Source organism: Pleuronectes platessa, chromosome 9 (genome assembly GCF_947347685.1).
Source record: "Pleuronectes platessa chromosome 9, fPlePla1.1, whole genome shotgun sequence".
Taxonomy (NCBI): domain Eukaryota; kingdom Metazoa; phylum Chordata; class Actinopteri; order Pleuronectiformes; family Pleuronectidae; genus Pleuronectes; species Pleuronectes platessa.
Genome location: NC_070634.1, coordinates 27,037,467 through 27,055,653, shown reverse-complemented (window position 1 = coordinate 27,055,653; position 18,187 = coordinate 27,037,467). Strand labels below are relative to the sequence as shown.

General features: G+C 42.2%; 2 protein-coding genes across 2 annotated transcripts; both read left to right on the top strand.

The window, feature by feature from the left end:
• Nucleotides 1-7,140: 7,140 nt before the first annotated feature.
• Nucleotides 7,141-9,273, top strand: LOC128448205 (mucin-2-like; the record flags this gene model as incomplete). The annotated part of the gene is made up of 2 exons (XM_053430775.1): nucleotides 7,141-9,017; nucleotides 9,153-9,273. Coding segments are annotated over 2 exons (1,998 nt in total), but the record flags the coding sequence as incomplete, so codon positions are not given.
• Nucleotides 9,274-11,196: 1,923 nt separating this feature from the next.
• On the top strand, nucleotides 11,197-12,166 carry LOC128448745 (integumentary mucin C.1-like). The gene has a single exon (XM_053431518.1). It carries the CDS (start codon nucleotides 11,197-11,199, stop codon nucleotides 11,620-11,622), a length of 426 nt encoding a protein of 141 aa, XP_053287493.1. The 3' UTR covers nucleotides 11,623-12,166.
• Nucleotides 12,167-18,187: the final 6,021 nt, after the last annotated feature.

Sequence of the window (18,187 nt, the reverse complement as noted above, 5' to 3'; positions counted from 1 at the left end):
AGTGCTGCGTTGACGAAAAATATATGACGTTTGAGACATACCATTGTTTTCCCCGATTACTATGTGGTGATGAGACACCGAAATAATAGTCACATATTGAAGCTATGTGTCAGAGAGAGAGAGAGAGAGAGCGCTAGAGAGAGAGGTAAAAATAGAGAGAGGCTGTGCGTCAGTTCAGTAGTAGGTGTGGCAGTGTACCATAGCATCAACAATACAGCTTTCTGAGTACCAACCCTTTCTTTATTGACTTTAATAAATAACTTTACTGACGTGATGTTATTTGTTCGCCTGTCAGATAGACCAGGCAGGTCCACAGCTTGGTATGAATCCTGGGACAATGACACAGCAGCGTGTGAAATACGTTGATGAACTGTTGCCAGCATCTCGTTTGCTGCGCTGCTGCTACTTCTACCCCAATCTGTTTCCATGTGGTTTGTCATTAATGATGACGACTGATCACTTGATGATTGATCAGTTGTTGATGATCAGTTGTACATTAAATCCCCCCCCCCCCCCCGACAAACACACACACAGAGGAGGGAGGGGTTATGGTGCAGACCATAACAAAGAACCTCCACCAACAGACTGAGGAGCAGAATCTATCCCAGAGCCATGACCTTCATCACACTCCTCCGTGGCCCAACACATCATAGTCTGTCAAACCCACTTTCAGAGTGCACATATCACACACAAGATACATATCAATCATTCAATCAAATTTTATTTGTATAACCCATATTCACAAATCACAATTCGTCTCATATGGCTTTAACATGGTGAGACATCCTCTGTCATTAACCCTCAGCAAGAGAAAGGAAAAACTACTAAAAACCCTTTTAACAGGGTAAAAATACGTAGAAACCTCAGAGACACATGTGAGGACCCGTCTCCCAGGACGGACAGAAGTCAACAGATGTCAAGTGAAGGAAAAAATCATCAAGATTAAAGTTGTTAGCAGCATTGATGAGGGTAAACATCTTGAAGGATAACTTCAATACTACATGTCAATCAGTCCTGCTGCAATCATGTCTATGGTCAGCAACCAGCAAGATCATGATCCACCATCCAGATCGGATCCACTTTAGTCAACAGTCATTGTCCGCTGCCGCTTATTGGGATCTGTCATCAGCCGCCGACCTCGGTCCTGGTCCACCACCATTATCTGATGCCAACGCGACAGAGGATCCGCCATTACCATTACGATCGGCCTGCACGATATAGAATCCACCAAACTGGATCCAACATTGCGACCTCTGATGCGCGATCAACAATCGTAATCCATGGTGCGGCCACAGCGGGCCCGGATCTGCGGGCGAAAAAGCAAAGGGACTCGGGGAGGGGATCAAGTCAGTAACATGTACTGATGAGATATGACTTACCTCGATGTGATAGGGATGAAGAAGAGGAAGGAGAAGCTGGAAAGAGAAGCTCCGTGTGTCATGTGTCATAAATTCCCTCTGCGTCTTAGCATCATCAGGGCTTTTGCCTTGTAATCAATGATACAGGCTGAACTTGCTGGTACACTGAGGCTCAAGGTAAATCTGACTGGCTACTGGTTTGTATTAGCCTGGATGCCAGACGAACTTAGCCCCGCCCACAACATTTTAGGTCGGGCAGTTCGGTCTGGAGTCGCTCCGTTGAGGAAAAATTCTGGCCCGACCGGGCCAATCAGATTGTCAGGGCGGGCTTTATACGATGATTGACAGATGATCAACGGTAACGTAATCAACCACGTCATCAAAGTGCCCTTGGGTTGAATTCGTTTTCCACCAACATGCCTGCCGCTGGCGAGCTGAGATGTGTAGATGCTGCCATTGAGTCTGTTTTAGAAGACATCGACAGCGCATTCATTTTGAAAGAGGAACACAGAACGTGGAGGCGACGCCAAAGCACCGCGCTAATCCCTATCGCCCCGGCGCTGGGCTGTTCACACCAGACACTGAAGCGACGCTGAACCGCCGGGCAGCGCTAATAATATCACCCGTTGATCCAGTAGATCGCTGAACGGCTTTGTGCCGGTCACACCGGAGGCTGAAGCACCACGCTGCGTCAAGGCTGCCTCGCGGTGCTTCAGCCTCCGGTGTGACCGGCACAAAGTTTTAACATGGGAGTGGATGGGAGCCAGCTGTTATTTAAGGCTTGGCGCTGCGCTGAAGCGTCCGGTGTGAACCCGGCGTTAGTAAATAACTCACAATGCGTTGCTTAGCATACGTCACATACTACGTTGCTCTGATTGGTTGTAGGTCTATCCAATTGAGCGAAGAAGAATTTTACTTCCTGGTCAGTTGAAACACGCCCCATAATCACAGCCCAATGGACTAAACTGACTAGAATTGTGAGTCAGACAACGTCAGGCTAGGTTTGTATGGTAGTACGATGAAAACCATGGCCCACTCAGTAGATCAGCCATCAATACCTCTATGCCTTTTTAAACTAAACGTTTGGTGGTGGAGCTTGATAGTACTGAACTACAATAGTCCAGTCTTGATGTAACAAAGGCGTGGACTAGTTTTTCTGCATCTTTTTGCGAAAGGACATGTCTGATTTTTGAGATATTATGCAAGTGGAAATAGGCGGTCCTAGAAATTTGTTTCAGGTGTGAATTAAAGGACAAATCAGGATCAAAGATCACTCCCAAGTTCCTGACTGTTTCATTGGAAGCAAGGGCAATGTCGTCTAGCGCAGCTATATCATTAGATAATGTATCTCTAAGGTGTTTGGGGCCAAGTAAGAGAGAGCAGTGGAGCAACAGGGAGAGAGAGAAGACATCGCTGCTCTAGAGCTACGAGGGCGAGCTCAAACAGAACACAGGATCACTAAGCACCAGAGAGTAGGGGTTGAGATGTAACTACAGACCGGTGATTTTAGCCGTAGTGCTACAGAGAACCAGCTGTGTTTACCAGAGGAGCTAGTTCAGAGAGCGATCACCACCAGCGGCAAGAAAACAGGAAATGATGCATCACGCTTACCGTCATGACGTGGTGTTGACGGATGAGACAGTGTTTGCAAGATACATTTATTGGTCAGACACACTACATGCAAATGGGGGAAATTTGTCCTCTGCCTTTGATCCATCTGGTGAACATAGCAGGACACACAGAAGGACTATGAAGGAAACCCACACACACATCAAGGGCTGTGATTAACGCACTCACAACTCTCCTTCAGGGACTGAACCCCCCCACAAATCTTGTTTTTCACTGTAAATATGTTTATTTCTTATCTTCTGTTTGTAGTTAGTTGCTGATGCTGCTACTATCGTTGTTTTCAAACTATATTTATCAACATTTTGACCCCTATATATAGATATATCTTGGAAAGAAAAGACTCTTATAATTTCATTGTACAATGATGACAATAACGATTTTGAATCTAGAATTAACTAATGGTTATTGCACAGTGTGATTTCCAAATAATTCTCTTTTAATTCAGTATTTCCTTACCCAATTGAATTTAACTTTGCTACAAGTTACTTTGCAGGTACAAACCCTATGTTGTGCTTATTAATGCAACACAGTAGTAAATAAAGTCAGCATGTTTAAAATTAGCCTCAACTCGGCAAGATTCAAGGTGTAGTTTTATTCATGGCAATATTGGTTAAACTATATGATGATACATAATGATACAAAACATGTGTAATGTTTCAATTATATTTAACTTGAATTCAACCCACTAATACTGAATTCTACTACTACTTGATTAGTGTAATATCCTATAATTATTATTAACACATTTTATTTAATTATTTTTAAGCTGCTGCATCAAGATGTATTAACAAACAGGTTACCAGTTTCACAACATTCCAGATGATAAATGACAAGAAGCGTATGTGACATGTGATCATTGTAAAAACAGCTTTTCTTTTATTTAGAGTTCTGAGAAACATGAAATCAAAACTTTTAATGACAGATTCTGCTACTCAGAGAAAGTCTGTTAAACTCTATAATTAAGCCATATCAAATACATTAATATATTAATGATATACACATTTGGATACTTAAATGATCCTGAGGGAAATGTAGGTCTATGTTTTAGGCTTTTTGTTTTTGGTGCACTATGCTGAAGAGGTTAACAGTGACGAAGTATAAATGGGTGTGTTTAGGTGTGTTGTCGTGTGTTGTCGTGTGTTGTCGTGTGTTGACGTGTTTTCCTCTTTGACAAAAGAGAGACTGACAGTTTGAATGATCACGCTGTAAAAATGTAAACACGCCCAATCCCTGAGATATTCAGACGTGTATCAGTCATACAGGCGTTCATCACCTGTAGAGTATATAAAGTGCCTCCGTGCAGATGAGAGGTCGTATAAGGAATCTACTGAACTTACCTGTTCATCATGATGAAGCTGCTTCTTTCTCTGACTCTCATCTGGGCGCTCTCCAGCACAGGTAACTAATTACTATTTTTAATAATATATTATTATTTATCATATTGTATTATTAATATCCTTGACAATATAAGGAGGCTCTATTGATCCTCAGAGGAGAAATTCATAAGTTACAGTACAGCAGTACAAGAAACAGACTAAACAGGTAGGAAGCAGATGAAATAATTTAGAGTCATGTATGTAGTGTCTATTTATATTTAAATTACAACCCATATGTCTGAAACTCCTTTTGAACAGTGAGAAGATTTTTGAGCCTTTATGAACCACAATTTAGATCAGATCAACATATCACTGACTATTTTTCTCCACATTGCAGGTGAAGCACTTGTGTGTGAAACTTGTACAGATGCTGCCTGTTCAACCACAGCAGCAGTTACATGTCCCACAGGCACGATGTGTATCACAGCTTCCATTCAAGGTAAACTTCTCTACAAGTTACTTTCCAGTGAAATACATGTACTGCAAAGTGACGTGTGCTTTCCATCACCATTAACAAACTGCACTTTGACTCTGCAGCCGTTTCATCTGGGACTCCTGGACAGCAAATCTACAAGGCCTGTGCCCCCCCCTCCCTGTGTCCAGCCATTGGCTCTTCTACATTTTCAGTGAACTTGGGTCTTTCCAGTGCACTTGCAAATGCTACATGCTGCAACACAGACAGCTGCAACTCCAATACTCTGCCTTGTAAGTAGATGTAGATGAGTCTTATTAATCTGCATCCTTCTCCTGACATGTTCTGTTTTTAATCCATAACACTTCCATCTTCTCTCTTCCTCTAATAAACAGTATCATTTTTTGTCTGTTTCAGTACCTGAGGTTCCAGCAGTTAACAGTCTACAGTGTCACGTTTGTAACCCCGTCACCTCTGATTGCAGCTCTTCAGTACAATGTAAGGGAACAGAGGATCTCTGCTTTCAAGCCAGTGGTAAGTCTTCTTCTTATATACTGCATTTATATAAAGTTTACTTCAAACCTATTCTACTACCTTTAGGTATTTTTAACATATTCATACTAATGAGTGAAGAGTTAAGATATTTTTACTCATGTACTAAACATTTAAAGCACTTTAATTAAATCTGTATCATCTGTGTTACTCTGTATTTATGATCCATAACATATATAGTATAACGCTTAAAACTGTCAGACAGACTCTCCTTCTGTATAAATAACAGTGAATTACAAAAGAGTAACAAACAAAATATTTGAATTAATGACAAAGATGAAAAATATCCTTTATCTATCTGAAGCATATCCCCCTAAAGATAGTCGAGACTTTCAACTGATGTTTTCAGGTTTATTAGAAACTTCACTAAACAACACAGTAAGAGCTTGTGCCTCTTTGAAGGGTCTAAAACATAAAACTTTTCCTTTGTGAAATTACAGATTCATAACAGCAAGTCCATGTCTATACAGGAACTATAATTTCAAGTGAATTCATCACGCTTCCGTATAAAAGTCTCTTGCTTTGTCAACAAAATAAGTTTTTGCTCATTTTGAGAGTTTCTTTGATTCAAAAGTGACTTAAAAGAACAATTATTTGTTTTGATAATCATTGAACTAAGAAATGGGAACAGCTTTGAAAACATGAAATAAATACAAATCAACAATGAACATTGAACAAACTCATTAATTATACTATAGTGGATCCGATCTGGATGGCGGATCATGATCTTACTGGCTGCTGCCCATAGACTATGATGCAGCAGGACTGCTTGACATGTAGTATTGAAGTTATCCTTCAAAATGTTTACCCTCATCAATGTTTCTAAAACCTTTATCTTGATGATGTTTTCCTACACCTGACATCTAATGCACTTCTGTCCGTCCTGGGAGACGGATCCCTCACATGTGTCTCTCTGAGGTTTCTACGTATTTTTACCTGTTAAAAGGGTTTTTAGTAGTTTGTCCTGACTCTTGCTGAGGGTTAAGGACAGAGGATGTCACACCATGTAAAAGCCCTATGAGACGAATTGTGATTTGTGAATATGGGCTATACAAATAAAATTGTATTGATGATTGATTGATTGATTAATTGAGTTTGATTTAGTTCAACATTTTGACTTACGTGAACGTATGTTTAAATTGTGGACTTGCTTCTTTCACTGAGACAAGTAACTTAACATCAGACTGAAACACAGTGTTCTGCTGCCCTCTGCTGGTTGAAAGCTTCAGGCCTGTATCACCTCTGAAAACAACCAGTATAGTTGAAGGGTGTGGTTGGATTGGATCACACGTATTCTCTGCTGCACACGTGAGAACATATAACAGTGAAATTAGTGAAGTCACGAGGTCCTGAAGTACACGTGTACATGTCAGTAATAAGGTGCGATGCTAAAATACTGCACGACTGTAACTATGGCAACGACTAATGTTAAATTGCTGTCATTAAAATAAATTTCCTCATGAATTCAAGTTCCTCTTAAAGTGAAGAATTCTCTCTGAAATTATCCAACTAACAAACCTACGATTGTGTTTCATCTTTAGTGACAAATACGGGCGTCACTTCTCCAGCTTTTGGCTGTGCATCTACAAATCTGTGTGCAGCTGCTGCCAGCCTGGGGTCACTGCCTTTCATGCAAAGTGTTGGTACCATTACCAGTGGACCAGCCTGTTGTGGGACTAGTTTGTGTAACACTCTCACTACAACAACGACTACCACTACCCCAACTACAACAACCACTACCCCAACTACAACGACAACTACCCCAACTACAACAACCACTACCCCAACTACAACAACCCCAACTACAACAACCACTACCCCAACTACAACAACCACTACACCAACTACAACAACCACTACCCCAACTACAACAACCACTACCCCAACTACAACAACCACTATCCCAACTACAACAACCACTACCCCAACAACAACCACTACCCCAACAACAACAACCACTACCCCAACTGCAACTACCACTACCCCAACTACAATAACCACTACCCCAACTACAACAACCACTGCCCCAACTACAACAACCACTATCCCAACGACAACAACAACTACCCCAACTACAACAACCACTACCCCAACGACAACAACCACTACCCCAACTACAACAACCACTACCCCAATGACAACAACCACTACCCCAACTACAACGACCACTACACCAACTACAACAACCACTTCCCCAACGACAACAACCACTACCCCAACTACAACAACCACTACCCCAACTACAACAACCACAACCCCAACCACCACGACCCCATCCACAACAACCACGACCCCAACTACAACAACCACAACCCCAACCACCACGACCCAATCAACAACAACCACGACCCCAACGACAACAACAACTACCCCAACTACAACAACCACTACCCCAATCACAACAACCACTATCCCAATTACAACAACCACTACCCCAACTACAACAACCACTACCCCAACTACAACAACCACAACCCCAACCACCACGACCCCATCAACAACAACCACTACCCCAACTACAACAACCACTGCCCCAACTACAACAACCACGACCCCAACTACAACAACCACTACCCCAACTACAACAACCACAACCCCAACCACCACGACCCCATCAACAACAACCACGACCCCAACGACAACAACAACTACCCCAACTACAACAACCACTACCCCAACCACAACAACCACTACCCCAACGACAACAACAACTACCCCAACTACAACAACCACTACCCCAACCACAACAACCACTATCCCAATTACAACAACCACTACCCCAACTACAACAACCACTACCCCAACTACAACAACCACTACCCCAACAACAACAACCACTACCCCAACCACCACGACCCCATCAACAACAACCACGACCCCAACGACAACAACAACTACCCCAACTACAACAACCACTACCCCAACGACAACAACAACTACCCCAACTACAACAACCACTACCCCAACCACAACAACCACTATCCCAATTACAACAACCACTACCCCAACTACAACAACCACTACCCCAACTACAACAACCACTACCCCAACCACAACAACCACTACCCCAACGACAACAACAACTACCCCAACTACAACAACCACTACCCCAACCACAACAACCACTATCCCAATTACAACAACCACTACCCCAACTACAACAACCACTACCCCAACCACAACAACCACTACCCCAACGACAACAACAACTACCCCAACTACAACAACCACTACCCCAACCACAACAACCACTATCCCAATTACAACAACCACTACCCCAACTACAACAACCACTACCCCAACTACAACAACCACTACCCCAACAACAACAACCACTACCCCAACAACAACAACCACTACCCCAACTGCAACTACCACTACCCCAACTACAATAACCACTACCCCAACTACAACAACCACTGCCCCAACTACAACAACCACGACCCCAACTACAACAACCACTACCCCAACTACAACAACCACAACCCCAACCACCACGACCCCATCAACAACAACCACGACCCCAACGACAACAACAACTACCCCAACTACAACAACCCCTACCCCAACCACAACAACCACGACCCCAACGACAACAACAACTACCCCAACTACAACAACAACTACCCCAACTACAACAACCACTACCCCAAATACAACAACCAAAACCCCAACAACATCCACAACTACATCAACAACAACCACTGTCGCAACAACAACTACTGCCGCAACAACAACAGCAACCACTTCCCCAACAACAACAATAACCCCTGTTGCAACAACAACTACTTACCCTACTACAGCAACCACTACCCCAATAACAACAACTACTGCCCCAACAACAACAACCACTACCCCAACAACATCCACAACTACATCAACAACAACCACTGTCGCAACAACAACTACTGCCGCAACAACAACAGCAACCACTTCCCCAACAACAACAATAACCCCCGTTGCAACAACAACTACTTCCCCTACTACAGCAACCACTACCCCAACAACAAGTACTTCCCCAACAACAACAACCCCCGTCGCAACAACAACTACTTCACCAACTACAGCAATCACTGCCCCTACTACAGCAACCACTACCCCAATAACAACAACCACTACCCCAATAACAACAACTACTGCTCCAACAACAACAACCACTGTCGCAACAACAACCACTGCCCCAACAACAACAACCACTGTCGCAACAACAACCACTGCCCCAACAACAACAACCACTGTCCCAACAACAACCACTTCCCCAACAACAACAACCCCCGTCGCAACAACAACTACTTCCCCAACTACAGCAACCACTGCCCCTACTACAGCAACCACTACCCCAATAACAACAACCACTGCCCCAATAACAACAACTACTGCTCCAACAACCACAACCACTTCTCCAACAACAACAACCACTGACGCAACAGCAACCACTGCCCCTACTATAGCAACCACTACCCCAATAACAACAACCACTACCCCAACAACAACAACCACTTCCCCAACAACAACAACCACTGACGCAACAGCAACCACTGCCCCTACTATAGCAACCACTACCCCAACAACAACAGCCCCCGTCGCAACAACAACTACTTCCCAAACTACAGCAACCACTGCCCCTACTACAACAACCACTGCCCCAATTACATCTACTGCCCCAACAACAACAACCACTGCCCCAACAACAACAACCACTGTCGCAACAACAACCACTTCCCCAACAACAACCACTTTCGCAACAACAACTACTGCCCCAACTACAACAACCCCCGTCGCAACAACAACTACTTCCCTAACTACAGCAACCACTGCCCCTATTACAGCAACCACTGCCCCAACAATAACACCCACTGTCGCAGCAACAACTACTGCCCCAACAACGACAACAACCCCCGTCGCAACAACAACTACTTCCCCAACTACAGCAACCACTACCCCAACAACAACAACCACTTCCCAAACAACAACAACCACGGTCGCAACTACAACTACTTCCCCAATTACAGCAGCAACTACCCCAACAACAACAACCACTACCCCAACAACAACCATCACTGTCGCAACAACAACTACTGCCCCAACAACAAGTACTTCCCCAACAACAACAACCCCCGTCGCAACAACAACTACTTCACCAACTACAGCTACCACTGCCCCTACTACAGCAACCACTACCCCAATAACAACGGCCACTGCCCCAATAACAACAACTACTGCTCCAACAACCACAACCACTTCTCCAACAACAACAACCACTGTCGCAACAACAACTACTTCCCCAACTACAGCAACCACTGCCCCTACTACAGCAACCACTACCCCAATAACAACAACTACTGCCCCAACAACAACAACAACCACTACCCCAACAACAACAGCCCCCGTCGCAACAACAACCACTTCCCCAACAACAACAACCACTGTCGCAACAACAACCACTGCCCCAACCATAACAACCACTTCCCCAACAACAACAACCACTGTCGTAACAACAACTACTGCCCCAACTACAACAACCACTTCCCCAACAACAACCCCCATCGCAACAACAACTACTTCCCTAACTACAGCAACCACTGCCCCTATTACAGCAACCACTACCCCAACAACAACAACCACTGTCGCAGCAACAACTACTGCCCCAACAACGACAACAACCCCCGTCGCAACAACAACTACTTCCCTAACTACAGCAGCCACTGCCCCTATTACAGCAACCGCTGCCCCAACAACAACAACCACTCTCGCAGCAACAACTACTGCCCCAACAACGACAACAACCCCCGTCGCAACAACAACTACTTCCCCAACTACAGCAACCACTACCCCAACAACAACAACCACTTCCCAAACAACAACAACCATGGTCGCAACTACAACTACTTCCCCAATTACAGCAGCAACTACCCCAACTACAACAAAAACTACCCCATCAACCACTAACCCAACAACCACAAAAACAACCACAACCCCAACTACAACAACCACTACCCCAATGACAACAACTACTGCCCCAACTACAACAACCACTGCTGCAACTACAAGCACTGCCCCAACAACAACTACTGCCCCAACTACAGCAACCATTCCCCCAACTACAGCAACCACTGCACCAACTACAGCAACCACTGCCCCAGCGGTTGCTTCCACAACCACAACTACTACTGCCACCACATCTACAACAACCTCGACACAGGCAGCTACAACGACCACTGCCAGTGATGCCTGTTGTGTCAGAATGGGAATGCTGCACCTGCTGATTGGACTCCTCATCTTCATCCTGTTTTAGATTTCAGAACAAAAATGGATGAACCTTTGAATCCACTTGAAGGACTCTGAGAGAACCTTCTCTGGTCTTTGGTGTACTTGCTGCCATCTTTGATTGGTAGTCACACAGATTATAAAATACATATTTAGTCAAAAGGTGATAGGGACTGGGTGAAGTTAAAGTGAGCTTAGTCAGCACCAATGATAGACACACGATCACAAAACTTTAAATTAACTTTTGTTCAATTTATTTATATATATATTTATTACTTTTAATTTATGTTAAACAGAAATAGTTCCACGGATAAACTACTGGGGATTCACTTAGTTGTTGTCCGATTAACTATTTAAATTATTTAAAAGATTTATTTCATGTTTCTTCATTTCCATTATTTAATATTATTATAAACTCATATATTGATCTCAATGGTGCGAGATTCTAATCAACTCAAATACCATTGTTTCTTTTAATTCTCTCAATAATTTATTTATAAATGTATTGCTTTTCTTCAGACTTTACTCATGTTAAAATGTAGAAAAATACTTGTTTTGATTATTCTTTTGTACGTGACACAAATCTGGCTTTCACATTAGATTGAAGCCACAAAAGATGGAAATGATGATAAATGTGTGTTACTACACAAAAGAAGAAAATATTGCTGCGTTATATGTTGTAATCATTCATTAAAACAACGAAAAAACAACGTTATTTCTGCTGTCAATCTCCTTTCTGATAAAATCATTTTGGGACCAGCTTCATCAAATAACAAAGGTTAAGTTTGCCCAGCTGCTTTAGTAAAGAAACCATTTCTATTCTACATTTGGACATAAATAGGGGAGAGCGGGGTAATGTGGGACATCGGGTAATGTGAGACACCCCCTGTATCTAGGCAACGGAACACATTTGTGGTCATTTGACCATTATGTTTCCAAGCCCCTCCCATTCCCCCCTTGCCATGAAGGAGAAGTTGGTGCTGGTGCTGTGGAAGGTATGTTTTTTCACATAAATTTTCTTGCTTTGAACTTAATCAACTGTTGTGTCAAAACAAATTCAATCAGGTAGAAAAACTTATATCATACATGTTGGTGAACTTCCGATATATAAAACTATGTGATTGATGCTAGCTGAAGATTAGCCTGAATTGCTAAGAGATGTTGTTTTTTCTAAAACGTTTTTTTCTAAAACGGTGGCTGTGGGGTAAAGTGAGACACTGTCCCACACCATGAAGCACAAGTTAAGTTTAGTCTTAAACATATTCTAGTGTAATATTACATTATATATGTTTTATTTTTAATGTCATAAACATTGTAGAAAAGCCATCATGCCAAGAAACTATACACCAGGAAGACAACCTGGGGCCAAACACCCCTCGCCGAGATGGAGAATGCAGCCGCTGAGGTCATGCAAGGAAAGAAGTCCTTAAGAAAAGCTGGAAGGGATAGAAATATTGATAAGACAACCCTCAAAAGATTCATAAAGAAAAAAGAGAAAGGGAAAGTAAAATCAGTAGCCTGGGGTGCAGTAGCTGAGGTAAAGAGAATATTCACAGATGAGATGGAGGAGGAGCCAAACACTTGAAACAATGAGCTGACCAGTTCCATGGCCTTGCTCCAGTTAAGTGCCGTGAACTGGCATTTGAATAGGTAGAGAAAAACAATATCCCTGTCCCTGCCAATTGGACAGAGAAACAATGTGGAGGTAAGCTAGAGATCACATGAATCATAATATCATAAATGTGCTTAATTGACCAATCCCCATGATTCTGTTACTAGTCCGATATTAGTTTTGGACTGTGTGGTTCTCAATCTAGCTGTCAGGATTTTAACTATTACAAAATGAGTTGTTATGGTAGTTTTACAGTGGAAAAAGTAAGTGGACCACTTTTTTAAAAACAATCATATTTTCACTGCCCTTTGGCCTGAAGACATTCTGATAATTTCCATTGCTAGAAAACATCCTGAATTAATGGGAAATCTGTAAATTTGACTGATGTATAAGTTTACCTTGCCTGGAGGGGAGCAAATGTAAAAAATGTCCAACATTACCCCGCTCTCCCCTACACTATTGGCATACATGTTATTGAGAATGTTAATTTTTAAGTTTATGACACAGCAGCAGGACGTGTAACAATCCTTTTTCTGTTGTTGAGTAAGATAAACTTAAACTTTCATTTAAAACATAGAAACCTTATGATATTTGGTATTGACAACATTAGAGATGATAAAACTATAAATTCTCTAAATCCCTCGTCCTCCTCCTCCTCCACTGCTGGACCCACAACTTCCAATAGTGTTGAAACTTTCCGAGTCTTTTCATTAACTTAAAATATAGCATTTTGTTTATTTATATGTTGTTTTTATTCTGGGTCAGTCATAAAGATGCAGAGAGGCTAAAACAGGAAGAGCAGATTTTGAGAGGTGTGAACTTTATCACCAGTTTTCATCTGCTTTTTAAATACCTCCTAACAAAATCAAGTTAAATTGTCTGAATTTGTTTCCTGTGTGTGACCCAGTTGCTAAATTGATGATGACATTATTTGGTGCATCCCAGTGAGTGTCCAGCTAAATACTAAAATTATCCTTTTAAAAGATAAAGCATGTATCTGTAATACACAGTAATTAACATTTGTTGGCTTGAAATGCATGTGTAACTGACAGTTACTCAATGTGGAATAATGTGAATATTTGACACAGGCTCCTTTAAGAGCCTTTCACAGATCACTAAAATTAATGTTCGGCAGGAGAATGAAACACATGCAGCTGATGCAGTAACTTAAAAAGACTCAGTGGGCAGGAGTTGACAAAGACAAAAGGGGGGGAAGAGAGAGAGAGAGTCATCATATCAATTTTTCACCTTCATGTGAAGCACTTTGCAACTTTGTTAAGAAAAGTGCTGTACAAATAAAGATGGCTAGAAGTATTATTATGATGATGAGCCTATAACATGACTAAAAGTATTTGCACATCCACACGATATGTCAACATTTTCTTAAAGGAAGAATAAAAAAGAATCTGAAACACATTGTGAATGGACTAATACCTATATTTAAATATATTCTGGCTTATTCTTTAATGATCTTGCATGTTCTGTCTTTTAGTGGAGCCTATGATTTGACATTTAACTTGAGACGCCACCAGGAAGAAAGAATCTCACTAAATTCAGAGCACAATTCACCTTTAACTGGGCATATTACTGGGAGCAGCAAACAGTTAAGATAAATAAAGAGCTTTAAAATAATAAGAGGGCCACGGAGCAAAGGTGCGATCTCATTAGCATATGAATTTGAGTGAAGCCGCTGGTAAGAGCTTCTCTCGATTCACCATTGGAGGAAACCACAGAGCCTTGAAACGAAAAGTCACTCATGATTTGCTGGTAGATCTGCTGCTATTGGTCACCCTGGGTCATTGCAGTACACACGTGGGTAAACCCCTCCCACACAATATCAATAATAACAATTTATATATAGTTGTTACTAATAATGTATATATTAATATATATTATTATTTATTAGTAAGCCTTTACCAAAAGCACTGCAGTTATTCAAGATTGTAAATTCATTCATGTGATGCTTCATGTTATATGTTGAACATATTGTACAGGGAAAAAACATGAACGAGGTATATGTTGAGTCAAAGCTTTATTTACATACAGCACAAATATTGTACAAACACAACTGGCCTATCCAGTGAAAAAACTCAGGTGAAGCTTGAAATGTCTCTTTGTAGCCTCTGGGTCATACATTCTTTGTGGGACTCTGTCCGGATCTGCCCCAGTGTGTAGACGTCTGTGATGTGTAGACGTCTGTGGTGTGTAGCTGTGAGATCCAGTGTAGCTTCTAGTCTTATTTGAAGTGTGGCCAGGGGTGGACTGGCCATCTTGCATACTGGGCATCGTCCCGGTGGGCCGTTGACCCAATGTGGGCCGGTCTGGTCCGCTATGTTTTTTTTTTCTCTTCTTCCTCTCTAAATTCCCTCCAATTGGGCCGGCCAATTGGCTACAGAGGGCTAGCAGTGTGTTGCCAGCATCGACACATATTATTGGTCTATTGTTTGTCATTGTCAATCAATCATGGGCTGACAGGCTCAGAGAGCCCTGACAGTGCTGTCAATCACAACACAAACCAGGGTGGGGCGGGACCTCACGGCATTGGCGGGGGGAGTCGCGGGACGGGCTGCTGCGGAGACAGAAACTTAAAATGGATAATAAGAGTAAGCATCGGGAAAAAAAGCTGAAGTCTCTGGAGGTGGAGGCTGCTACATGTGCTGAACTGACGGACCTATTTGGTGCCGGGTTCACCAGCCCAGCAGCAGCAGGTGCGCCGGGAGACGAGCGAGGAGGACTCGACCATGATGAGCGAGTGGAGGCAGACATGGTAAGTAACGTTGGCCTGGGGCTGGCTAGGCTACATTTTTGAGATATGTCCAAAACAAAGTAGGAAACGTTTTTGATTTTGTTTTAATATGCCGAAATGTGATATTATGGGTTATTATTGTTCAGATGATTCAGCTAAGCTAGCTAAGAGCTGCTAACATCGTTTACTGTTGCCATAGCAACAGTAAACTTTCTGAGCTGTAAATAGAGATGCAGAATCAAGCTAATTCTTTTCAGAAGTTTTATTGTGCTTATGTGTTGATCCTTAATGGTGTGATCATGTACACTAAATGATCAATTATTCTCCATTACAGGTTGTTGTGATATATTTGAGGAGTCGTTCTCCCTCTGTTTTATATGTGGACATTTGGGACCACTGTTAGAATTTGGTAAGTTTATCATGAATTTTTGAATGTATAAATTCATGATAAACTTAATTATAATAATTTTCAACTGGTTTTAAAAGAAACACACATCCAAAAAGTTCTCAACTCTAGGTGCAGGACGGAGGAAAACATTTTCTTTATTTTTCAGACATTATAATGTATCCATGTCCTTCTCAGGTCGACCACTTGACATGTGAGAGCCTGAGGAGTTGTTCACCCTCTGTCCATGTTCGAGGACTTGCTCTCTGTCTGCCTCCACTCTCTGCCTTCACTGTACCAACGTTTGTCTGTTGAGTCTCCTCTAGTCTGGTGAGTTTATCATTTTTTATGTTTTATGAAATCATACTTAATTTGTGATGATTAGAGACATTATAATGTATCCATGTCCTTCTCAGGTTGACCACTTGACATGTGAGAGCCTGAGGAGTTGTTTTCCAGACACAGGTAGAGCTAACAGGGGCGTCACCCTGGGCTTGCCCTTTTGGGCTGGGCTTCAGCTGCAGATCTAAAGGCTGCTTCCAGGGGCATGGGGCCCTCAGCCTTTGTTTTTCTTTGCTTCTGCACCTTACAACATACATCACACCTTATTTTCACACATCCAAACACTGTTAACACCACTGACGCGTAACATATTTTACACATCCCACTACGTAGTTAGAGCTATCTTGATTTGGGGTTAAATAAATTTACTTTTGGCTTGAGAGGTTTGTGTATGGCCTCCCTTCTTGTTGCCATCTTTGAGCTAGGTGGTAACAGTAGTATGCATGAGAGAAGATGCCGCAAGATTTGTGGACTTCTATGTGGTGTCCGCTGATAATGTAGTGGGCTGGTCTGGACAGACAATGCCAGGACTGAATTTTTGTCCCAGTCCACCCGAGTGTGGCACACAGGTCGGTGAGCTCCTGGCTGTGGAAGGATGGATCGATGTCATCTGTCCCGCTTCAATCAGCTGTAGACACAATCACTACAATTAGCACAGTTCAATAACAACATACACCTATACATGTAACTGAAAAATGATCTAATGAATCTGACCTTACCCTCTTTCTACTCTGTCGACTCCTGAACTTCTCAATGCTGCTGCATGAGCTGCAAGGTCCGGTTGGATGTACTGGAAGCTCCTTCATACCTGAAGCCACATCTTGTTGGAAGATCAAGAGCAACCTCGCTCCAGTTCGTGGCGCCGGGCATTTGCATCAGAGGTGTGAAGAGACGGAGATTTACATCATAGTTCATAGTTGAATGCACTTATTGTAAGTCGCTTTGGATAAAATTGTTGAGTGTTTTATTGGAATACTGAAAAAGTTTAATAACAATAAGACAATTGAAATTCAAATTATGAAGGAATTTCAGCAGAGTCAACAGCTTAGTTTGTCATGGACATGTTAATATGGTGCTATATTTGCCAGTTCTTTGGGAGGACAGATATTTTTATGGAAAGCCAGTAGAGGTTTGGGGCTTACCGGGCACAGACTCATAATACCCAGCATCATTTCTTCCTGTTGAGCGGATTGCTGGTAGATGTGTGGTTAACACATCCACTTTGCATTTAACCAACACAAGTGAAAAAGTAACTGTAATCATGCCCCTCTGCACAGGGGTTGAGATTTAGGATAGTGTTCATGGGCGATTAAGATTGAAGAGGTGGGTTGTCAGTCCTGTCCAGGGAAACAGACCTACTGAGCCTCATTGTTTTGGATAATAATAAAATGTTGAAATAAAGTGCACTGTTTCTAATTTTTTTCATAGCATTGACCTTTGCTCATGTTATACAATGTAATTCTTTATAGCACACTTACTTACTTAAGGGAAACAATTTACAATTTCAG